Source organism: Lissotriton vulgaris, chromosome 6, assembly GCF_964263255.1.
Source record: "Lissotriton vulgaris chromosome 6, aLisVul1.2, whole genome shotgun sequence".
Classification (NCBI taxonomy): Eukaryota; Metazoa; Chordata; class Amphibia; order Caudata; family Salamandridae; genus Lissotriton; species Lissotriton vulgaris.
In genome coordinates, this window is record NC_141694.1 from 709,193,705 (window position 1) to 709,219,499 (window position 25,795).

Consider the following 25,795-nt stretch of genomic DNA (forward strand, 5'->3'; position numbering starts at 1 on the left):
CCATGCCACCAAAATGCAAGATGCAGCTGAATACTTTGCATCCTCATACAAGCAAAAGAAAGTACCTTTAAACAAAGGACTATCATGCCCTCACAGTGCAGTGACCACAGGGTTGGTGTGGATGTGGGACCAAATTTCACAAAGTATCACAAGCCTGTTGAGGGGATCACTGGTCACCAACAACCTTGGTGGGTAAGAGGAACTTTCTTTGTTGCATCCCACTGCCACGCAAGGAGTTGGTGAAAGCAATCCTGTTTATTTTTGAGGGAGCAGACCTGCACTAACCAGTGGTGTAAACAGGGTTAACTGTAAATTCTTAAAATATGAAAATGTACCATCTAAATGAAAACGTGTGGTACTGAGTTGAAATCAAAGGGCAATATATTGTACAGGAAGTATTTCTCCCCTCCACTAATCTCAGCACTTTCTATACCGGGGCCTCACTCGAATATTTAAGCAGGCAATGTTTATGGTTGATTGTACAGCCTATAAGTTATCTCAAGTGAGGAGTAGATATAACCCTGAACCACGATTTTGAATGTCGCATTGGACAGAAATATGCTGAGCCTGTGTACATCCAGTATAGGTTTTAGACCAGCCATGAGATGCAAGTATGGGGAGAGACACTGCTGGGATCTTGAAAGGTTAGAATTTGGTTATAGTTTGGATAGCAATTTTACTAGGTATAAACAAGTCAAAAATAAGTAAAAATCTATCAGAACCTTTATTTGCTTATTTTTTCTCTGGAACATGACAGAAATAAGGCAACACTAGGTGACCATGCATCGGGACATACAAAACATTTGCGGAAATCTACTTCGAAATATTTTCAGAACAAGCTGCCAACATGATTATGTTACAAAAAAGCAGAACCATTCATGCAGAAGGCTTTTTTCTAATGGTGAAACATGGTTCTCATCCCAAAAATTCAATTTTCTTAAGTGCACACGTTTGCCATGGTAACTTTCACATGCAGACCCGCTACTTTAGCACATCCTCCTTGGGAAGTTTTAAGTTTTTCCAGCGTCTTAGCAATACTTTGTATTTGTCAGTGCCAGTTTTTTCTTCTGCCACATTTTTCAGGACCACTCTCAGAACGGTCACAGTCTCAGCTTCTTTGTCTTGATTAAGTATAAGATCCAATGTGTCTCCAACCTTCACCTGCACAAATAGACCACAAACCACGTTATCTTTCATTCCGGAATAACATCAGACTTTTAAGTAATTGTTTAGAAACAGAATGCATGTTAAAAGGATTAACCTGGATATGACATGTTGCACTGACAGGTTGAGGCAAGGAAAGCATTTGAAACTGCTAGAGAGAACTTCCACAAGTAAAGGACCACTAGGATGTTGCTTCCAATCTGACAGAACATTTAAGATAAAATAGGGCGAGTATAGAGCTAATTAGAATTTATAGTAGAGTATTAGAAACTGTTTAGCGCGTTCAGCGCATTTCCAGTATGTATGCAAAGTTTTTAGTCGATGAGAGAAATCTATAAATCCTTATTTATTTATTTTTCATACACTAGGACCATAATAGGGCTACTGCTTTAAAGGATAACTAACTCTCTTGTATGTGTTTTCTAGGCTGATTTGATGCACCAAAGCGACCATCAGATTGACAGCTCATCAAAGTAGAGAAAGGACATTTACAAGCTGGAGTTTTCTGTAAAGTATTGTAACATGCACTCTCTATGACACAAAATAGTGCATTCTCAAGTCCTGCATCCTGTGCTGCGTAACACGGATTTTACCTTTTCATTGTAGTACTAAATCTGTGAATGTGCATTTATCAGTTCAATTTCTCTAAATAACATGTTATTGGGTCACATTTATTTTCATTAGCATGGCACATATATTTTCATTTCATGCATTTAAATATAAATGTGGCCCAGTAAGGACACATCATTTGGTTCTAATAAACACAGATTTACTTGTTTATTGCCAGGCCCAAAGGTCTAACTACCACAGTAAAGCATAACAAACTTTGATTTGGAGTGCTCTACGGCAGTGGTACTTAACCTTTTGATTGCTGTGGACCCCCACTTAATAATTACTGGAACCTGGGGACCCCCCACTGAATCATTATTGGAATCAGGGGACCCCCCATTGAGTCAATGGAAGCAGAGGAGCCCAGCCTAAGCATTTTGAACTGCAAAAAAAACACAAAAAAGATACAGAAATAAGCATTTATCATACAAATACACTAATGGTGATACATTTTATTTAATTCACAAACAAATATTAAAAAATCGATTTTTTTATGAATAGGTTGGAGCTTTACTAAAATCAAATAAGGCCACTCAACGTCCATACTATATTCTGTTGGATGCACTTGCACTGCTCCCCGAATTATTCTGACGATACTAACTTAATTTTTAGCCTCCAATTTCAAATGTCTTCACATTTAAAGAACGTTTTAAAATTTCCAATTATACATTTGCTTCATTATTTATACACATCTAATTAATTTGTTAATATCACTTAATTTTCCAAGCAGTGGCTGACCCCCTGAGTAAGCTTTGCAGACCAGAGGGGTCCCCAGACCACAGGTTGAGAGCCACTATGATGAAACATCTAGGTCACTGTCACTAGCTTGGCAGTAATTACTGTAGCTGGTAGTTCTTTGGCGGACTTTCTCTTCTGTACGTGCACATTATACCATTCCTCAAGCTTCAGTCACGCCATAGGCTACATCACCCCACATATTATTAAACATTACTGTATTAAAAAATTTGAGCTGGGCTAGTCAAGTGAAAAAAAGGGAATTCCAACTAAGTTTTCAAAATGGCAAACAATCACAAACATAACTTCCACTCAAATTCATTATATGCACATTAACCCGTTCAGCGCAGCGCAAATTCCTGCGCTGTGCTGAACGTTCCATTGGGCCTATGGAACCATGACGGAACGGTTCCGTCATGAGCACAGGCCAACCGACGCTCAAGACGGAACCGTTCCGTCATGAGCATGAAAGGGGTTAACTTAATAGATAAACATATGAATGCTGTGAAAACATTTTTACAATTTGGTTCCTCTTCTAATCTTCCTCTGTCAAAAATACTATTATGTTCCAAATTGAAAAATAAAGGCCTGAGTTTTGATCTACATGTTAAATCTATATGCTCAACATGTTTTAGACTACTCCATGTAATCATAAGGATTCCCCGCTGATTGACTTGGTGGTTTGTTGACCACTCGTGTGCTGCAGCGCTGCTGACAAGCGCTTTTCATTTCGTTTTATTCCTTTCAGCTGACGCTGAGCTGTAGCCCTTTTGGCATTTTAATACTTGGAGCTCTGAAGCTGATTACTAGCTTCAGCGCTCGTGTTTTAATCTCTGTTGTTCGCGCTAAGGCTGATAGCGCTTGCGTTCATGTTGTGACGCTTATTTGCCTACCGCTACTCACCCGCTCCTGACCCCGGTCCGCCCCGGCTGTGTGCCGTTTGCTGCGGAGGGTCCCTGCAAGAGCGCCACTTCCGCTTTCCGGCACTTCCGCCCTGCCTCCAGACCGCGCAGGTGAGCGGTCTAGTGTCTCACGTTGGACGGCTTAAATGGCCATCTGGAGGAAGCGCATCGGACGAGCGCAGCGGGAGCGCCGACTTCGCGCCGAAGTCGCGCATAAGTCGAGCCCGTCTGCGCCCGTCCGCGGCCGACCGAGGCCAGGGGCCAGGCATGCTGCTCAACGTCTGGTGTATTCCTCTCAGGCCCTTCGTGCCCTTTCCCATCATGTCCTCCTTGCTCCCCGTGCTATAGCTACCATCCGAGGAAATAACATTCTATCCTCTCCCCCGCTTATAATTCCTTCCTCACCTTCCCTTCCCACTTTCTCACCTCCCTCTGCTGCACCTCGGCTGACTCCGCCTAGTCCTAGTGGTAGTGACCCTCTCACATTACTTTATCTCAATACTCGTTCACTCCCTAAACATCAGTTAGACATATTCCAACTCCTAGATGGAGGTCTTATCGACATCTTACTCCTCACGGAAACTTGGTTAAATGCTGACTCTTACCCTGACATCTTGGCCGCCATCCCTGCAGGCTACTATATTCTCCATTCTGATAGAAACCCTGGCAGACCTGGCGGCGGAGTCGCTGCTATCATTCGCTCTCACTTACAGTTCACTACCCTTTCCACTCCACCCATAGCTAATACGGACATCCTTACACTGAAATTTACCTCTCCCAATTCCTCATTTATCTGTATATTAGTTTACCGTCCCCCTGGCAACTCGCCTCTCTTCCCATCCTTATTTAGTAGTATGATCTCGCAAATTGCCATCAATTCCGCCAGGGTTTTGGTGGCGGGCGACTTCAACTACTGGCCCTCAGACCCCCAGGAATCCTCCCTCTCCCGTGAGTTCACTGACTCACTGCTTGGTTTAAATTTCTCCAAACACATCTTCGTGGCCACACACAATAAAGGCCACACACTAGATCAGATCTGGTCCACTAACCTCGACATTCCCTCTCCCTTGGTCTATCCTTGCCCCTGGTCTGATCATTTCTTTATTTCCTTTCCCTTGCATTTACTCTTGCCTACCCGTCCTCCGATCCCCCATAACCTTCAGGTTCGAAATTGGAAACATGCTGACATCCCCCATTTCCACTCTATTCTTGCTTCATCATCTCTCCCTGACTATTCTGACTTGGACTCCCAAGCTACCTCTCTTGATCAATGGCTGTCCTCTGCCTGCGATGTCGTTGCCCCCATCAAAACTGTTAAGTCCAAACGCCCCCACGATGCTCAGCGCTGGTTTACCTCCACTCTTAAGGCGGACAAACTCCGCCTTAGACAGGCTGAGCGCCGTTGGCGGCGGAATTATGACCCTCTACTCCAAGTCACGTATTCTGATTTATTAAAGGCTTATAAACGGTCGATCATCTCGGCCAAATTATCTTATTTTTCTCAGAAGGTCTTGACCTCGGCATCCAAGACCAAAGAAATTTTTTCTATTGTAGCTGAGCTCTCCCTTCCTGATCGGGTCACCCCTCAGCCCCTTCCCACACAAGCCCTATGTAACTCTCTTAACTCTTTTTTTTTCCGACAAAATTTCCGCGATTAAAAATAACATTCCCCTCACTACTCTGCCTCATGATTCTGTTCTCCCCCCCCCGAATCCCCACTCGTTCTCTAAATTTCCCCCCATCTCCCTGGATACTTTTCTCTCATTGCTTCAGACGGTGAGCTCTGGCTCGCCTAACGATTGCTGCCCCACGTCCATCTTAAGAGCTGCTTTCGCGGCTTGCCCCGGTCCCCCTCTTGATCTCTTAAATCAATCTCTTCTGTCAGGCTCTGTCCCTAATGCTTTTAAAAGCGCTGTGGTGGTTTCCATTTTAAAAAAACCGGGCCTTGACCCCTCCACGTTAGCCAACTACCGCCCCATCTCCCTCCTCCCTTACTTAGGAAAGGTCTTAGAGACCTATGTCACCCGCTGCCTCAGTGCCTTTATCGAGGAAACTCATTTCCTCGACGACCGACAGGCTGGGTTTAGACCCGCCCACTCCACTGAGGCAGTTGTGGTGGCAGTCATGGACACACTGAAACAGGGAGCTGACAGGAATCTGTCCCAGGCCCTTGTACTCTTAGACCTCTCAGCCGCTTTCGACACGGTCGACCATGGTATCTTGGTCGACCGTGTCAGAAACGCTGGCATTTCTGGCTTGGCCCTGTCATGGGTGGTATCTTTTCTTCATTCTCGTTTTCAATCTGTCCGGCTTTCTTCCTTTTCTGCCCCTCTATCCTCTCTTTCCTGTGGTGTCCCCCAGGGTTCTGCTTTATCCCCGCTTCTGTTCAATCTTTATATGCAGCCCCTTCTTGTCTCCCTTCGTCAGTTTTCACTTATTGCTTTTAACTATGCAGATGATCTGCAGCTTATTTTTCCTCTCAATTCTTCTCCCTCCTCCTGTTCTAATTTTCAAAATGCCATGCTCTTCATCTATGAGTGGATGAACCTTAGTCAACTTAAGCTCAACCCCAGTAAAACGGAGCTGGTGGTGACCGGCGGTCCTCCTACTCCCTGGTCTCCCAACTTCTGGCCGGTAGCTTTGGGTTCCCCTCCTTGTCCAGTGAACACAGTGAAGAGCTTGGGGGTCACTATTTCTAGTGACCTCTCAATGCGGCCTCACATTAACACCGTCACTTCGGCTTGTTTTTTCCACCTCCGCCGAATCGGGAAGATTCGCAGGTTTCTATCTCAAGAGGCCCTTATTCTTGTTATCCTGGCCCTCATCACCTCACGTCTAGATTATGCCAACTGTCTATACGTGGGGGTCCCTGCCTGCCATCTTTCCCGACTTCAACTGGTCCAGAATCAGGCAGCCAGACTAATTTTTCGGCAGCCTAAACATCAACATGTCACCCCTTTGCTGAAAACTTTACACTGGCTCCCAGTTGCACAGCGGTGTGTTTTTAAAATGGCCTGCATCATTTTCAAATCCCTGTTTTCATGCGCTCCTGCCTTCATTTCTTCCTGTTTACTTGCCTATGTCCCTTCCCGTCATCTCAGATCCTCGGCTCACAACCTCCTGATCACCCCTAGGTTTAACCGCAAGAAACATGGAGGAGCTTGCTTCTCCTTCCTTGCTCCGGCTACCTGGAATTCCCTCCCTCTTGCCATTCGTCTGTCTACCGACTATCGTTGCTTTCGTAACTCTCTAAAAACTTACCTGTTCCGTTTGGCGCATGGCTAGCTGCCCGGCCCCTGAATGTTCTCCTCCCACCCGGTCTTGAGCGCCAAGAAACCAATTGGTGTATGTGCGCGGTACCAAATCCTTTTTAATAATAATAATAATAATCCGCTATATTCCTAAATCAGAGAGAAGAGACATGGTCCAAGCTCTGGACAACTGTAATGCTCTCCTGGTAGATGCATAAAAACATATGGATTACTGTATTACTGAATACAGCTGCAAGGTTTATCTTGGGCTAATAATAGGCTCTCCTTTATCGAAACACGTTTATCTCTAAACACTAGGCCAAGCTTCACTGACTTTCTCTAGGAACAAGCATTTACAATGCAATGGTCTCGGCATTTTCAAAGGTAGAGCTATTGGCATTGCTCATGACTTTTTTTTCATTTTTTTTAAAACCATAAATAAATGGCATTGTCATTTACATTGCCAACAGTTTAATCGTCAAATAAATGGCATTGTCATTTACAATGCCAATAGCTTAATAGCTCGCAAATGCATGACCTATTGCATTTACACCCACACAGAGCCACACACACAAAGCCACATATACACACACACACAGAGCCACCCGCACAGAGCCACACACACACACAGAGCCACACACACACAGAGCCGCACACATGCAAACAGAGCCCAACACACACGCACACAGAGCCCCACACACACACACACAGAGCCCCACACACACACACAGAGCCACACACACACAGAGCCCCACACACACACACACAGAGCCACACACACAGAGCCCCCCACACACAGAGCCCCACACACACAGAGCCCCACACACACACACAGAGCCACACACAGCCCCACACACACACACAGCCCCACACACACAAACAGAGCCCCACACACACACACACAGAGCCCCCCTCACACACACAGAGCCCCCCACACACACCCAGAGCCACACACACACACACCCAGAGCCACACACACACACACACACACACAGAGCCACTCACACACCCAGAGCCACACACACACACACCCAGAGCCACACACATACAAACACAGAGCCACACACACACACACACACACATTGCCACACACACACACACACACAGAGCCACACACACACACAGCCACACACACACACACACAGAGCCACATACACACACATCCAGAGCCACACACACACCCAGAGCCACACACACCCACACCCAGAGCCACACACACCCACACCCAGAGCCAGACACACACACCCAGAGCCACACACACACACACACCCAGAGCCACACACACACCCACCCAGAGCCACACACACACACCCAGAGCCACACACACCCAGAGCCACACACACACCCAGAGCCACACACACACCCCCAGAGCCACACACACACACACCCAGAGCCACACACACCCAGAGCCACACCCACCCACACACACACACCCAGAGCCACACACACACGCACACACACACACACCCAGAGCAACACACACACACACCCAGAGCCACACACACACACACCCAGAGCAACTCACACACACCCAGAGCCACATACACACACAGGAGAGCAAGCACAGCGAGGGGGCAGGGAAGCAAGCACAGCGAGGGGGCAGGGGAGCAAGCACAGCGTGGGGGCAGGGAAGCAAGCACAGCGAGGGGGCAGGGGAGCAAGCACAGCCAGGAGAGCAAGCAAAGCGAGGGTGCAGGGAAGCAAGCACAGCGAGGGGCAGGGGAACCAGGGGGCAGGGGAGCAAGCACAGCCAGGGGGCAGGGGAGCAAGCACAGCCAGGGGGCAGGGGAGCAAGCACAGCCAGGGGGCAGGGGAGCAAGCACAGCCAGGGGGCAGGGGAGCAAGCACAGCCAGGGGGCAGGGGAGCAAGCACAGCCAGGGGGCAGGGAAGCAAGCACAGACAGGGGGCAGGGAAGCAAGCACAGCCAGGGGGCAGGGGAGCAAGCACAGCCAGGGGGCAGGGGAGCAAGCACAGCCAGGGGAGCAAGCACAGTGAGGGTGCAGGGAAGCAAGCACAGCGAGGGGGCAGGGGAACCAGGGGGCAGGGGAGCAAGCACAGCCAGGGGGCAGGGGAGCAAGCACAGCCAGGGGGCAGGGAAGCAAGCACAGCCAGGGGGCAGGGAAGCAAGCACAGCCAGGGGGCAGGGTAGAAAGCACAGCCAGGGGTGAACTATTAGAGGATTTAAGTAAGAGGGAGATCTAGACAAACCCAATCCACGCCACCTTCTTGACTGAAAGAAATGTATCTGACCCCACTCACCCTCCTGGTTTTCCTCTAACAAAGAAATGAGCATGTGGTAGACTTACACCGAGGCTGGTCGACCTAATAATTTATTTATTTGATACTGAATTGGTACATCTCAGTATAGCAGCAGGTCTGCATCCCCTTTTTTCAAGCCTACAGTCCTTTAGAAATCCCTTTCTTCCCAGTCCCAGCCCTGATTGCCAACGTTCTCAGAAAAAACATAACAGCCATTTATTTACATTTTGCTATTCTACAAGTGCCATGGGTTGGTAGGTGAGAAATAGTTTGTCTAAAATTGTCTGCATGCTTTGGTACTATCGCAATTTTCCATAGTTTGCTTTAATAATCATCTCGAAATAATTCAGACACTTTAAAATATGTTTTAAGTGATTGCACGATGTATTTACATTTATATTTCAAAAGGGAATAAATGATTTTACTGCTCTTCCCAATTTTATTTTGCTAGTATGAACATAAAAATACAGGCCTGGCCAGTAAATTACCACCCATGTGGCAAACGTACCCGGGCTTCAAACCAAAATCACTCATTATGGAAACCAAACCATATTATTTTATTTCGAGCGGTGTGAAATGTTTGCAAATGTCAGAAAAATTGCTTCTTTGAGCGTAAACAAATCTCTTTTTTTTTTTTTAAAGAGATGACACTATTCCCACTCATCCTGATCCAAACTGCACGCACAACCATTAACTACTGCAACTACACCATGGTTTTGATTGAACACGACTCACACACTCCATCCCCTCCACAAACCTCAGGGAACAAAGCCTCCTCAGATGACACTGGGCTGCCCCCAAAGACATCCCTACCAGGATTGACATCTGAGATAAAAGCATGAAGACGGTTTCATAACTTTAGAATACTGTACTGAGGGAGCAAGCTGAAGCAATGAGCAGGACACCAGCCGAGGGTATATTCCCGCGGGACATGCAGCTGCGCCTGCACAGTGGCTGCTTTCCTTCCGGGGGGGGGGGGGGGGGGGGGGGGTGAGGGGAGGTGCATTCGCACAGCCCGAGGAATCCCAGTAGAAGTTTCTGAGGGGGTATCACTTCATGGGGATGCTGGGACCACCGAGCTGCCCCGGACCCATGCCATGACCGGGTGCACCCGCCTTCTCTTGCTCCACCTACCACCCAGTCCTGCAGGGAAGGCCGGTGCGGGGCAGGGACTTGTGTTTGGGGACCAGCATGGGGAGTCTGGAGCCGACGTCCAGGAGCCCGGCCTGGCTGCTGCTCGGCGTCCACTGCCTCGGACTCTCCCACGGGCCCAAGCATGTGCTGCAATTCGGTAATGAAACAAGGATGCCCTGATGCAGTGTGTGTGGCTGCTAGGAGAGGAGTGCTGGTGGGGGCTTAGAGGCCTTTCTTCGTTGTATTTTTTGGAGGTGCCTTAAGTCCCCCTTCACCCCCTTTTGCGTGTGGCTCTGAGCAACAAAGCAAAGCTAAACACTGTGGACAGAGCACGAAGCAAAGCCGAGAGCTTGAAATCACCTGACTGCCAGCAGCCGATGCCAGGACCCCGGGTTGACGCTGTCCTTGTGACGAAGGGCACCGTAGCTCTAGACCCGCTGTTTGAGCCACGCCAGCTCCTTGGTGGTGAGGGCAGTGGGATCGGGGCTCAAGGCGCTGCAGATGCTGTTCTCTGGTTGTGCCCCAGACTCAGCGAGTCGCACATCCCGCAATGTGCAAGGGTTATAGCTCCGGGAGCGCCACGGGACAGGAAGCGATTGAAATGGCCGAGCAGCGTAAAAACGAGTGCAATCAGGGGACAGAAGCTAAGACAAGTAACGAGGCACGAAGAACGGCACAAACAGGGGGGCAGAGGCTTACCTCATGTCCTGCTAGACGCTGCTCGAGCAGCAAAATGGCGGCCGCAAGGGACCGACATTTTCGGATTCAGGGGCGTGTTTGGCCGTCCCCAAAAGGGGCGGGGCTACAAAGTGGAAAGAAAAGAGCCAACACGCCCCCGAATCCGAAAGAGACGGGGCTTCTTTGGAGTGACGCTTCTCTCCTCCAATGGCTGGCCTCCATTTAGGAAGCCAGCCAATGGAGGACAGAGGCGGGTTAAAGCCAGTTTCTAAATCTCCTCAAAGACAACAGATCTTCCGACTTCCAGCTGGCAAGCCAGCCGTCGGTCCGCGACCTAAAAAGATGCTTGTTCAAAGTATTATGCATTTGGCACAAAACAATCTATGGTAACCGTCTATCGACGCACATGAATTCCATCATTTCTTTATACAGCCCTTCTAGAGATTTAAAATCTAAACATAGGCGGCTTAATAGTCACTCCATGGTTCAGAAAGGGCTGGTGAGGGAGGCTTGGGGGATGGGGGAAAGGAGATGTTGTTGCCCTTTAGCATTCACCACTGTCAATTTATGAAATACTCAACCCTCATTGATTCAGCTACATCCCAATTTGCTGATATTTAGAAAACAACTGAAAACCTTCATGTTTGCAGCTAAAGTTAGGGATGGCTACACTTTAATTGGTGGATACGCTGAGCTTGCTGTGTGGGCCAGGGGTTCCTCTTCCTCAAGCCCTGGGACATTCTGAGAAAGTAGCCATGTTGCACTTTATAAATGTCAAATCAAATATATCTGATAAAATAGTATACCCACACAAGTATACTTCACATTTTAAAGGTAAGTAGGAATAGTATTTACTAAGTTCCTTAAATTAAACGTTTTGTCAAATGAAACTGCTGCTGCAGAAGAGTGCATTTAAATTAGAGTGTTTTTACATTTCCATTGGGGCCCAATCACTAGTGTTTTGTGCAGGTAAATTACACTTATGTCTACAAAAAAGAATCTGTCTGGGGGTTTGAAGCAGGTGTCCCAATAGTATTGCGGACCACAAATAGTGCTTAAAAATGGGTTCAATATGCATGTTTAGTGAACGCCCACAAACTTGCAGATTTGTGGATATTAATCATTTTTGCACAAACGTTCCCACCCTGCACATGTACTCTTGTGAAGTACAGGATTAAATGCTTTTCCAGATAAAAAGGGACCACAACAAATGTCAAGGATTTCTAGAGTAAGAATAGCTACCATAAACAAATTTCTCCTTGACTCACTATTTTAGATAATAAACTGGACTGTGCACTGCGTCACTCAATTGCTTCACATCTATTGTTGAGTGATGATTTTTCTCCTACTTGACACCTTGTTCAGCTACACATTTTTTTAAATGTTTGTTGGAGGAGATGGGTCATTATAAATGTTGAAGTAAATACGTTTCCATCATACTCTGGACCTTACATAGTTGAAGTAAGTTAGTGAACTATAAGAGCGGGTCTTCAACTTTGAAAAAATTCGGATATTCAAGCCCTTGGTTAAATAATTACTCAGACACCAAATGTACATCTTGGAAAACTATTTCAGTAAGTTAATTTCAGAAGTCTTTTTTGATAACAGATAACAACTTCCAACGACCCACTTTATTGTAACAACACTATAGATCTCTATGTTCATAGTCACTAGGCAACCTCAAAGGAAGAAAAAAGCCACAGTCTTGAAAGACTGGTCTTGGATATGCACACTCATGAGATCTTTTTGATTACAAACAAACCACAAACATAGGCACTGTGCTGTACTTAAATATGATCGAGAATAAAATGTACTCTGAAATTTCTTTTTGCATTTTTCAACCATATAAATTACATAATTGGAATTAAAGATAGGTGATCTTTTCTGTTTTGTGGTAATTTAGTGAGGCATCCTGTAGCCAGGAAAGGAAAAATGTTTCCCAAATCTAGTCTGCGCTAAGAGAAAGGAAGCAATCTTTTTCATTATGCACTGCATTAGAATCACTTATGGAGAACGGAAACAAAAAGAAATATCAATGGGTTAGAAGACTATTGTGAATCACATGCTAATCTGATTAATACACCATAGCTGGAGAAACTTTATTACGAGCCAGTTATTTCTAGAGCTGATCTAGTGCACATTTACACAAGGGAAGAGTGTAAACTCTCAAGGAAAGAAGTGTCTGAGGGATGCTTGACATATTTCAGTTTCAGACCTGGATCAGTGTCGTAGAAAGTGGTTCACAGGAGTGAAATGATTTCTGAGTTCTATCTATGGAATATTTTCAAAATGTGCTGTAGTTTAAAGAATGCAAAAGACACAGACGATGGATGGAATGCAGAGCGAATCAAACATTCACTCTCAGTCAAGAGATCTGTGTTAAATCCATCGTTCTTTTGCTCACTATGCCACCCCAGTTTAGACAAAAAAGCTGTGGGAAGGCATATTTGAGAGTGATTTGATACTGTGCTTGTTTGCATTCAAAGTATGATTTAGAAAAAGCCTGGGGGTATGTGTTGAGAGACCAGATACTCATTCTGGCTAATCGGATATCTGAGCAGCAGGATCTGTTTCGGACTACTACCCTTTGGCTGCTCTCCCACATTTAGCAGGCTCAAGAGGCACATAGACAAATGTATCCTGAGTCCCCTGATGCACATTTACATCTGTATGATCTGAGCATAAGAACTGAGCCACAGGCCATGATCCCTTAAGGGATCTGTTAACGTAGATAGGAAGTGGAACATTGGAGAGTCCTAAGGTGCACCACGGGGGCAGAAACAGAAAGGTGTGCACGAGTCCCATTCTCACCTATTGTAGACTATGTTCTAAAAATTATCTGCACTACCTTAGGCCTCACAAGATACTCTGTAGTGCAGTGCATGTACGGGGTCCTTCAAGAATAGGTGGGTTTAAAGGCGTCCAGCATGTCTTAGCATTTCCTAATAGCTACTGGGTGAAATTTGAAGGTAATGACACTTCCCCCAGAGACACGTTTGAGGAGATTTGACATGGTTTCCACAATTATGATTTTAGATGTCCAAAGTTTTTGAAACAAGAAAGACAACAAAAATTCTGTGGCGAACACCAATAAATATTTTTAATATTAATTAGTGTCTATTCTAAACAAGAGCATTGCTGTCTACAACCAAATTGTGTTATCTTTTTTTAGCTCTTAAGCAGATATAGGACTGGTTCTGGTCAGCCTAGTCGACCTTTGAGTGGACTGAATCCAAACAAGCCGACCAAACTTTCAGAGGCTAATCTGTCATGCTCCTAAACCTATGCCAATGATGCCTGCCTTTTACAAGTAATCATAATGTTTGTCTTAGGAATCAATGGTCTGCCAATCTTTCACGGGTAATCTTAGACATTTGATTGACTGTTTCAAGTCTGTTTTTCTTTCAGAAATGATACTAACATGATTGTACTGCTTCCATGTTCTGCTGTGTCATGTGTGACACTTTCTGCCATCCTGGGCTTTTAGCCAAAAGCACTTCAATATCTTGACTTCATAGTTCAGCTTTTTTTACTATAAATGTAGGCTCCAAAGTCTCCACATGTGAAATGGTGAGGGCAAGTAAGACAGAACTGGCTTCAAGTTTTCGCACTTGACATGGCCCCCTTATGGGATAAGTAAGAGTCTGGTCTCCAGCACCACCAACCTTTCCGACGCACGGTACGGCGAGGCAGTATTGTCTATATATACATCAAATAATTAAATATAACTTAAAACATAGCATTTCTAGGAGTTCATCCATAGACTGGTTGTATTCCTTACTGTACTGCAACATACACTGGCAAAGCAATTTACTCCCCATTTGGGATGGACCAAAGACGCTTTTAGGTGGAATGTCACTTAACTGTAGTCTCTAAAGCGAGTTGGTGGGAACAGTCTTAAATCCCTGCAAAGTCCTGGAGTGGTTCTCCTCTACTTCCTGTCTGCTAAATATCAATGCCTACAGATAGCAGACACTGAGGTGCAGTGTCCCAAAGAGCTTATTACCATCAGCAATAATCTTTGACTTCTATCTGGAACATTGTGGATTCTGCACGCTGATGAAAATGTGTCCGTTAACCAATATGATAACAGCAAATAATTGCATCTAATGTCTTCTACTAAAGACATTCAGAGACTAGAAAATACTTCACCAACATCAAGGCTGACTTTGCCATCTGTACTGATCACGACTCGCCCCCTCTCCAAAAAGAAAACCTGCAGTCCTTCTCCTCCTCCACTGGCAATCACAAGGTTTCTAAATAGATTCCAACCTTTTCTTCAAGGGTTGTAGGAGTGAAAAGCCTTGTTTCAACTTGGGTTCATATGGGCACCCACACAAGCAATACTGTCATCAACTACGACTTCATAATTAAAGCTTTATACCATGATACATTCTTAGCTGCAAGGCAACCTTCTGACACCGACTGTACTGCCACTGAAGGCCACATTTCTTTGCTGTTTTCTGCTTAACATAACCCAATACTACACCATCTTTACAAGGTACCTCTCCCAGAGGGCATCCCATTCAAGGCTGAATCATCTTTAAGGTCGTTGCGAAAAGAATTATTGTTCTCCGAACAACAAAGCGTATTATCTTTTCTTGAAACTTGGCACCAACCATTGGTGTGTCTAAGGATGCTATCATTTTTTGCTTTATGGAAATGCCAGCCAGGAGGTTAACAATACCAAAATGCCAATATACCTAGCAGAAGGGCTTTGCCTATCAGGTGAGTAAGCACACAGGAGCACCAAGTTAGGTAGACTGGAGATTTAGAAATCTCCAAAACTCAAAATAAAGTGACAAAGAAGCAAGCATTAGCCAGCTATGCTCACAAACTCCTTGGAATCTGAGACTGTCTATACCCCTTACAAGCCAGGACACAGCAAAAAACATCTTTTCAGAAAACATCTGCTACTCCCTTCCTTCTTCCCTCCTAACCCTTCTTTCAAAACTGGATTATACAATGCATTATCTACGTAGCAGACTCTGCATGTCACTTGAAAGCTGCTCTTGGAAATTCGCCTTAAAATGTACTGTTTAGGATACTTTTTCGCTCAAGTGTATCATAGTACACCAATATTGCGCATAACATTTTGTGTATATTTTTACCATCTCTAGGGCGTCATGTAATAACTTACAGCTCTGCTTTTCTTCCACAGCTTTTCTCCATTCAGTCTGAGTTGGTTAGAATAGAATGCGTCTTCCACTTTGCTGAAAAAACAGAATATTTCTTTACTCTTTTGTGAATCAAATTAGTTTCCCATCATGTTTAGGCGCTGTGCAGGAAATACTGGGGAGGTTAAAACAGTATTTCGACACTACCTAAAAACATTTTTTTAAAAGGTAATTTGTTACAGTATTGAAGAGATTTGGCACCGAAGCATATGTTGAATACCAATTTTTAACAGCGTTTTATGTTCAATTAATAAAAATAAAAAAAATATATATATAACAATGACAAAAACACTGGAAACCAGAACAGGGTCTAGCAGTTGGAGTTGTGCTAATTCATAACCAAATCATTAATTTAAATATAAGGAAGGCCTTGCAAGATAAGAGAACAGTCTCAAACTATATTCTACTCCATATTAAAGCCCGTTCTATTCTTGAGCCGGCTATTTACAGAAAGGTTTTTGTTTATTGAGATACTCAAAAGATTCTAATCAATTTTTTGAAGAAGTAGCAATGTCTCCTTTAAGGAGGATTCTAAATAAAGGCAAATGACTTACAAATTGATCTAGACAGAGGCTCTGCAGCACACCCTTAACTATTTTGTTAAAGTCATAGCCACAGTATTTCCTGCACTGGATTGGATTGAACCACCTATTTTTGTCAAAAGAAGTCTACCACTATCTATGTTCTTGGTAAAGTCATTTACTGAACATACTAAAGGATGCTTTGAGGTTGCAGAAATTAGGGTAACTTTAATCTCGATCAACGGTGCACATAATATTGTTTGTGCTTTCGACAAACTACCATACGCCTGTACATAAAGTAAATCTTGGAAGTGTATGTTGAATAGACACATGCCGATTATTATCTCAAAGCATAACAAAAGAGTCCACAATAGAAGATCATATAACAGATGTCTTAATGTAGTTTATCAATTGTGCACATTATGCTTTGTCTTGCTTCAAATCTCCTTTAATTATGCTCAATATAAGAGGATGATTTCACAGTAGTGAAAATGTGTTAATTGTCTGAAAAATGGCCCACCTTCCCAGGCGGATTCTGGTCACTTCATTGGTCTGGTTACCCTCTGAATGGGTCAGATTCTAATCCATGAAACAAAATTTTATAAAACGGGCTCAAATGTTTGCTTAGAATGCTTATAAGTCTTTTGGAACTAGCACTGGCAAAGCTATTAGGCCGCCCCTGTGACACTGGGGCACAGAGACATTGGCTTAGTCAAAGCACATTTGCTTAGCCCGCATTTATGTCACAAACTATTCACAGATGGCCACCTTGTGTGTGCAACTGCAGGTGGTCATTTTCATGTGTTTTTTTGTTATAAGCTATAACAAAGACCCCGCTGAAAGGTAACAATCGTGTGTGTATAAGTGTAGCATCCTTCGCAAGAAACTGTGTTGTTTTTAAAACACTGTTTCAATGTAAGCATGTGCTTCTTTATTTTTGGCAGCAAAGTGATGGATGGAATGATTGAATTAATCTCAGCACTGGCAATTGCTTGGCCGCATGCCAATCACCCTACATGTCACCTCAGTGTGGACCTAGCCATATGTACTTCAATCATAACCCTGTTCTGTCTGGCCAGGTTCTCACTAAACCAGAAGAGAAACAACCCAGAACCGGTTTCACCCTTATTAGGGCTCAACAGCGAGGTACTGCTTGGCTCCAGTGGCACAGTACCCATGTCTGGGCATACCCATCGCACTTCAGGCATCAACTGCAACAACAAGGTGATGGCGGAATCCCTGAATTAATCTCAGCCACTGGCAATCGCTTGGGCCGCATCCAAATCCATACATTTTCACCCACCATGCCACCTCAGTTGGACTTAGCTACATGTAAATCAGTCTTGAACCTGTTCCAATGCGAACAGTCCAGCCCGAACAGCCAATACAAGTCCTCTCGGAATTGGAAGACAAGAAACCCAGGGTCGGATTTGCCCTTATAAGAACTAATCAGCTAGGTATAGCTTGTTTCCAGTTGCACAGTGAACCCGGGACCCATATCTGGGCATACCCATCGCACTTAGGGCGTCACGTACAACATCAAGGCAATGGACGAAATGAATGAATTAATCTCAATCACTGGCAATTGCTCAGGGTCGCATCCCAGTCCACCAGGCTACCTCAGTTTGGATCTAGCCATAGGCAAAACAGTCTTGACCCTGTTCCAATTGCAACAGTCCAGGACATCTCTGAACTTAAAGAGAGGCAACCCAGGACCTGTTTCGCTCTTATTAGAGTCTTCAGCCAAATATATCTTCGTTCCAGTGCACACTGCAAAGGCTGGGTTTTATTGGGTGTTAGGTTAGCTGAATGGTAGCAAGTGATTTTTCTGCCTCTGTAGTTGTTTATAATTAGAAAACTATCTCATTTACTGGACTAACAACAGCTATCTCCCTAAGTAGGATATAAAAAGAAGGGCTGGCTGTGTTGCTAGGTAAGTGTCACTGTATGAAGCCAAAGTAAGGAGAAATGATCATCCAACACCTTTAAATATTCAACATTGAAATGTTTTTTGCACTACATTTCTAACCACAAAATTAGTGGAAATTGTGAAAAGAACCAGCCCCTAAGCAAGTCCATTCTCTTCCTCTTTAGGCTGCCCATAAGTGGTGAACCACTGCCACCATTGCAAACCGGGTAAACATAGAATACCTACCAAGGGTGGGATTTCCCATGCAGCTTAAAAGCTTTTGTTCGGAGAAACTAAAATTGAATCTTTTTCCAAACGTATGTTTTAAGACTCCACTAAGAAGATACAACCTGACTGGGGAACATTCAGCTCAAGTTCATGAGAAGGGTTGGAGATCATACATTTTCTGACAGATGGGCAAGGTGAGTGGAAGTTCCCGTAGACATGCTTCTGTTTGTGTTCTCCACAAAGATAGGCGTTTTCCTTGTTGGAAATCACCATGAGAATGACACTCCACCAATTTCAGGTAGAGATGTTCCTCTTGTACTTAAAGGGTTCCAAAAAAGAGCATTACAATTATTCCCAAGCATAGATGGCTATGCTATGTGCAGTCAGCGCTAAGATCCCACCCAAGCCAAGATGACTACCTGATCACACTAATCTCCTTCCAAGCTAAGCATACTAAAAGGGGTGTCTTTGCTGATGCTACCATTTACTAAAGACTGAGACCACTGGTATCAAACTCTCAGTATCCTCACACATTTGCATTAAACTAATGAAGGGATTTCTTCAGTCATAAATTCTGCCTCTGGTTTAATATTAAACTTATCATGCACCTCAATTCCAATAGCATAAAATCTGCAACAGTAATTTGACACTGTATTGTGCATTCTAGTCTTACAGCCTGATAGGTATGCATTCTTTATTTACACCATAGACTTTTGGCATAACCCACCGCTCACACAACTAGTGAAAAGAGGTGGCCAGAAGGTTCCAAAGCTTCACTAGAGGTTTAAAACAGTTTGGGTATTTCTCAAGGTGTGTAACTGTTACTTCCTTCCTCCATTTTAACTCCAGGTTTGCTAAGTGTTTTTCTACACTCTTCAATGTGATTCTCAAGATTACTCGTTTACCCCATAGATGTAACTTTTAATATCCTGTACTCAGGCCAGACAAGAAAGATAATGTTAAGGCGTGGGTCCCTGCTCCTTCATGTCCCCTCGTAGACACATAACATCCCAAGTAAGAATCCTGACAATATTCCCCCATAAGTTTATATAATAAAGCCATGTAAGGTTAAAGATGCCGTTTACTTTTCATGAAATCAGGGACTGGTCAATGCTAGTAGACGTGTAACCCAGTTACATATGTTTAAAGATTTCCCAGAAGCATAAAGAGACATGGGGCCAGATGTAGGTCACCCAATACCGGTCGGTAACGGCAGAAATTACCGAATTTCGGCCGTTACCGACCAGTATTTGGCTTTTGAGATGTAGGTGGCATGATTCCTGGATTCGGTATTTTACAGAATCGGTAATTTAAGAATCAATAAATTACCGAATTCTTAACATACCGATTCGGTAAATTACCGAATCCATAATGTAGGGAGCACTCAAGTTAGTGCATTCCTGAGTTAAGGATTCGTTATTAACCACCCACTACAAGTTGGTGGTAAATATCGAAAACCTTTAAAAAAGCAATTATTTTGCTTTTACAACAGTGCGATGTGGCAGACATACATGCCCTTTGGGCATGTATGTGTGCCACATGTGCATCCATGCACTATTCAGGGGTGCAACAGGGTGTCAATGTGACACCCTGCCACCCATGAAAATGTTACCCCTATTACCGATTCAGTATTTACCGAATCGGTAATACTGAATGGCTTCTTATTCATTCCTATGGGCCTCCAGGCCCAAAGGAATGAATGGGAATTACCGAATCGGTAAATACCGATTCTTAATTACCGAATCCTACCGATTCGGTAAAATTTACCGAATAATTATCTACATGCCATTTACCTATTCTTAAATACCGAATCGGTAAAATTCGGTATTTAAGAATAGGTAAATTGAGATTACCTACATATGGCCCTTAGTCTCCAGACTTTGCCTGCTTCATTGTTGACGAGTAGTCACAAAACATAAAAAGTGAAAAAACAAGGTGGCCATAAAGATATACACAAAACAGTACCAATGAAGCACAGGTTAACTGCAGACAGAGGGAACCTGAAGGCCAGGAATGGTAAAGCAACGGTCAGCAGCATGGATTTTCCCTAAAGATGCACATTAAAGGAGATTACTCAAAACCCTCTCTGTACCTAAAAATGTTAGAGGGCTCTCGATCAAGCGCAAAGAGAATTAATTTCTGGTGACTTACATCAGGAAGAAAGATTAGCACCATGGTAGTCTTCTAATAGAGATGGATGAGGCTATTTCTTGCATGACAGTGGTGAAACTTTTCAAATAACTAAAATGTAGTAAAATTCACTTTGTTAGCAAGCAAAGAAAACATTCTCTGTGAGAGACTTTGGCTTAAATTCCTTAAAATGGAGCACAGTGATCTGAGTCACAAACACTTATGATGATTAGATGTACATCTACGATGTCTTACAAGTGGCTAATTATTTTCCAGAAGAAAGCATGGTCCAATTGATTTAAAGAGGACCTAAACCCCTCAGTAGGATTAAGCAAAGAATAAATCGGACAAAGTTTATGGCAATTCTATGCAACATGATGTATTGGAACTTCAATGTTGTGACGTGGGAGATCCTACAGCCAGCCTTGTCAACAGATTAAGATTAGCCCTCACTGTCATCTGCTGCATTAGAGACCACTTGAAACAAGCATTTGCAATGCAATAGGTCTCGCATTAGGAAAGTGTGAGCTATTGGTATTGTAAATGACACATTTTTTTAATATGTATTGGCTTTGAAAATATTTAAATTAATAGTATTGTTATTCACAAAGCCAATAGCTTACACTTTCCTAATGCGAGTCCTATTGGCTTTGGCAATGCTTGTTGGTAGCAAGCAAGGATAGTGCTGTTGTGGTCCTGAGTGATGATGTGGTTGGGCTGAGTGATGTGGCGGTGTCCCAGAGTGATGTGGCGGTGTCCCAGAGTGATGTGGCGGTGTCCCAGAGTGATGTGGCGGTGTCCCAGAGTGATGTGGTGGTGTCCCAGAGTGATGTGGTGGTGTCCCAGAGTGATGTGGGGGTGTCCCAGAGTGATGTGGTGGTGTCCGAGATGATGTGGTGGTGTCCCAGAGTGATGTGGTGGTGCCCCTGAGTGATGGAGGGTGGAGTTGGAGGGTGGAGGTGGAGTTGGAGGGTGGAGTTGGAGGGTGGAGTTGGAGTTGGAGGGTGGAGTTGGAATTGGAGGGGGGAGTTGGAGGGTGGAGTTGGAGGGTGGAGTTTGATTTGGAGTTGGAGGGTGGAGTTGGAGGGTGGAGTTGGAGGGTGGAGTTGGAGTTGAAGGGTGGAGGTGGAGTTGGAGGGTGGAGGTGGAGTTGGAGGGTGGAGGTGGGGGTGGAGGTGGAGTTGGAGGGTGGAGTTGGAGGGTGGAGGTGGAGTTGGAGGTGGAGTTGGAGGGTGGAGTTGGAGTTGGAGGGTGGAGTTGGAGGGTGGAGTTGGAGTTGGAGGGGGAGTTGGAGGGGGGAGTTGGAGGTGGAGTTTGATTTGGAGTTGGAGGGTGGAGTTGGAGGGTGGAGTTGGAGTTGAAGGGTGGAGTTGGAGTTGGAGGGTGGAGTTGGGAGTTGGAGGGTGGAGTTTATTTCTTCGGTGAAAAGTGTGTATGTACCTTTAAAAGTGTCACGAAAGACCTACTGATATCCAGTGCACTTTAAACTAGCTGGGAGAAACAAGAGGGTTAGAAATGAGGAGAGTCAGCTGGTAACGGTAAGGGAACCTTTCCAAAGTAGTGGCAAACAGATATATATTACAACAATGAGCGGCAAGTGATTTACGTTTCTTTTATTTATGCAATGAAGTTCGGCATTTGAATCTATGTATGAACAGTACAGAAACACCTTATTGGTCAGGCATGGTCAAAGCAGAACACAGTGTTGATTTGTAATGCCTGTATAAACTATGATTAAAAACATTGTTTGTTGGTAATGTTTTTAAGTCACTCGTGGTCAATGTCAAAAATCCCCTCCCTCTAATCTATGAAGCAAATTTTGTGGCGGCCATTTTAATCCCAGTCTATTCTATTAAATGGGTTGTTAATTTTGCACAGCAAAACTCTCACGGGTGTGCTAATCTGAAGCTGGTTTGGGATGAGAATGCAAGCTCCAGATAGTTGTACGAGGCGAATAATGGGGAACGAGCCCGTTTGGCGGGGGAGGAGGCTGCAAGCACGTCTGTGTGGAATGAAAAGTGCAAGCATCTGTAGAGCACTTCTGAAGCTGAAGCAATAAGGGGGTTGAATGGAAACAGGCGGGACAGAGGCTCGTGATGGGGAGAGAGGGTGCTAACTGGGACGGGGTAGGAAAGAGGGGAATGGACGGTGGAAAAGGCAGGTAAAAAAAGATAGATGATGCGGAGGGCAGGCGAGATGGGGCGGATGAAACAAGCTCTCGGCATTGCTGCGGCGGGGGGGTTGGGCGGGGGAGCGGCAGCCTTTGAAGTCTGATGCCAAGGCTCAGACAAATGGTGGTGTGCGAGCTGCCTCCTTTCCAGTTTGATGGGCGGAGAAACAAATAGCGCGCACGCGCCTGTCGCACATGCACTGGCCATAATCCGCATTCCAAAGCCCTCTTGGTAGGATTTTCTGGTGCCCCTCTATATCTCTCGCCAGCAATGCGCAAGTGCATTGGCAGGCGAGACCTAAAAAACACATACTTACATTAGCATAGATCCTACCTTCAGATTTCCTATTTGAGAAAAAATGGGGAGGGCGGAGTGTCCATCTAACACTTATTAACATGGTTATACCGAAGATTCCAAAGAGGTCTAAAATCCATGGAGCATGTAACTGAAAGGAAAATGTAGGATTTCGTGGAATTTCAATGGAGCTAAACTCTCCATAATGTAGATTTTTTTTAAAGCAAGTTATTATGTGACTTCTTTTTTTAGTATAACTTCAGAAAATAGGAGGACTGAAAAATGTAATAATGCACTTATCAATCAATCAATCAGGATTAATAAAGCGGAGCTAATCAGCCAATAGAATATCTAGGCGCTTGCAGGCACGGAGGCTTATTTGAACAGCCAGGACTTGAGGGCCATTTGGAATACCAGAAGTGATGAAATGGTCCGGGGGTGTGTTGGGAGGCTGTTCAAGGTTATTCTCCACTTCTGCTTCAGTATGTGAGGGGAAAATGGGCAAGTGAAAGGAAGGCAGAACGTACTCTTCTCAATGGTTTGTGAAAGTTCACGCAGTGGTTAATGTAGGCGGGTCCTTGGTTGTGCAGAGCCTTGTGTGCATGCGTCAGCAGTTTGAATTGGCATTACTTCTGTACGGAAAACCAGTGGCATTTCCTGAGGGGAGATGTGATGTGGGTTCGGCGGGGGGAAGGCCGAGGATGAGTATGGCTGTGGAATTATGTATGGTCTAAAGTCTCTGTAGAAGATGTGTGGCGATTCCTACATAGAGGGCATTGCGGTAGTCCAGTTGGCAGGTGATGAGAGCTTGTGCCACAGTGTGTTAAACGCATAGGGGAAGCCACTTGAAGATCTAACGTAGCATGCACAGAGTGAGGAAGCAGGCAGAGGAGATGGTGTTGATCTGTGATTTCTTAGTAAGCTTGTTGTCAATGATGATTCAAGGTTTCTGGCATGGCTGAATGGAGTGGGTACCGGTCCTAGGTCTGATGGCTACCAGGAATCCTTCAATGTGTTACTGCTGTTGCCAAAAATCAGTACTTATGTCTTCATCCAGTCACAACGTTTGTCATGCATCTGTGGAAGATGGTTCTGGCGGTGGTCCGGTTGTCGGTGATTGTTGATGATCTTTTCCAGTACCTTCACTGGGAATGGGACCAGGGAGATTGGCCAGAAGTATGCTGGGGTCAGCAGAGGGTTTTTTGAGTGTTTCCAGGCATCAGAAAATGTTTCGTGGTGATAGAAGTGTAGAGTAGGGTGGTGAGTTCCTGGACGATCCTTTGGTTTCCAAGGTTGAAGATGTGGGGTGGGCATGGGTCTGTGGGAACTCCCGAGTGAATAGATTTCATAGTGGAGGTAGTGTCCTGGGTGGAGAGGATGTTCCAGGTGGTTCAGTGTGTGTTTTTTTTCAGTTACGGTGGTGGCATATCTGCTGGGAAATCCGTAGGTGTGGCTTGGGGTTCGAAGTTTCTGTATATAGTTGCGATCTTGTCATTGAAGAAGTAGGCGAGGTTGTTGCACAGATCTTGTGAGGGCGTGATGTTGTTTTCGCTGGCAGCCGGGTTTGAGAATTCCTTAACCCGTTTACCGCTGCGGCAATTCCGCTGCGGTGAGGGCGTTCTCTTGCGCGGGCGGGGCCACGTCGGCCAACGGATGTGCGCAGCATTACCAAGGTAGTGCTTGCGACGGCCATTGGCCGACGGTAGCACTTAACGGGTTAATGATGTTAAAAAAGTTCCATGGTGTTGTTGGCGCTGAGTTTGATGCATGCAGCAAGGACTGTCTTCTTTGTTGCCCTCAACAGGCGGTGGTAGAGGTTGAGGAAGGTCTTGAAGGCTGCTCTTTTGGAGGGGTCCTTGCTGGTTCGCCATCTCCTTTCCAACTGTCTGGGGTCTTGTTTCGCTGTTCTGAGTCCTTGGGTGTATTAACTGGCCTTTTTGGACTTTTTGGGGGATTTTCTCTCGGTGTTGCTCTTGATGGGGATGACGCTGTCTGCGCAATTGGTGATCCAGACATTGAAGTTTTCCAGGTTTGAACTGTTCCAGGTTGGTGGTGTTAGCAAGGCTGGAGGTGTTAAGGGCATGCACCAAGCTGGTCTCTGAGATTTCGTTCCACCTCTGACGGGGGGCGTTGGTCATCTTGGGAGGGTGGTGTGGGGGCTGGAGATGCTAAAGTGGACTTGGGAAAGAAATGCCTGGAATTATGTCCATGATCACTAATTTGAATCTAGGTGCTCTATCAACGCAAACCGTCCATATAGTTGTCCAAAATGCGAAAGACTTCTGTGGAACTTAGTACACAGAGAGCATGAACTCGAGAATGCACGTGGTGGGATGACAGCACGACTTTCAACATAGCTAAGGGGCTACTCTGCACCTAACTACAATTACTCCTGCCTCCACCTAGTTGGGAATGGGACAGGAAGGTATATGATGAAACAGGCCGGAGCCACTCCATTCTAAATGAGCAATCTTTGCGGTAGATGCACCAAAACCCTTATGGAAGGCAGCTATCAGCATTCAGATTGAATCATTCTTGGAAAAGAAGTATTAGCTGCACTTGCTGTGGGCTAATCACACATACACAAGAGCTTTACCAGCATACAACATATACATCCCTCCTTTGGCCCTAG

At 45.0% G+C, this 25,795-nt stretch overlaps 1 protein-coding gene across 3 annotated transcripts in view; it reads right to left on the reverse strand.

Annotated features, from left to right (window-relative positions):
- Positions 1–701: 701 nt before the first annotated feature.
- Positions 702–25,795, reverse strand: part of MTRES1 (mitochondrial transcription rescue factor 1) — a 56,177-nt gene continuing 31,083 nt past the window's right edge. For all 3 annotated transcript variants that reach the window (XM_086926697.1, XM_086926698.1, XM_086926699.1), the window contains 2 exons: positions 15,874–15,946; positions 702–1,161 (listed from right to left, as the gene is read on the reverse strand). In XM_086926697.1, coding sequence (XP_086782823.1) covers positions 982–1,161; positions 15,874–15,946 — 253 coding nt within the window. In that variant the 3' untranslated portion in view covers positions 702–981. The remainder of the gene's footprint in view (positions 1,162–15,873; positions 15,947–25,795) is intronic.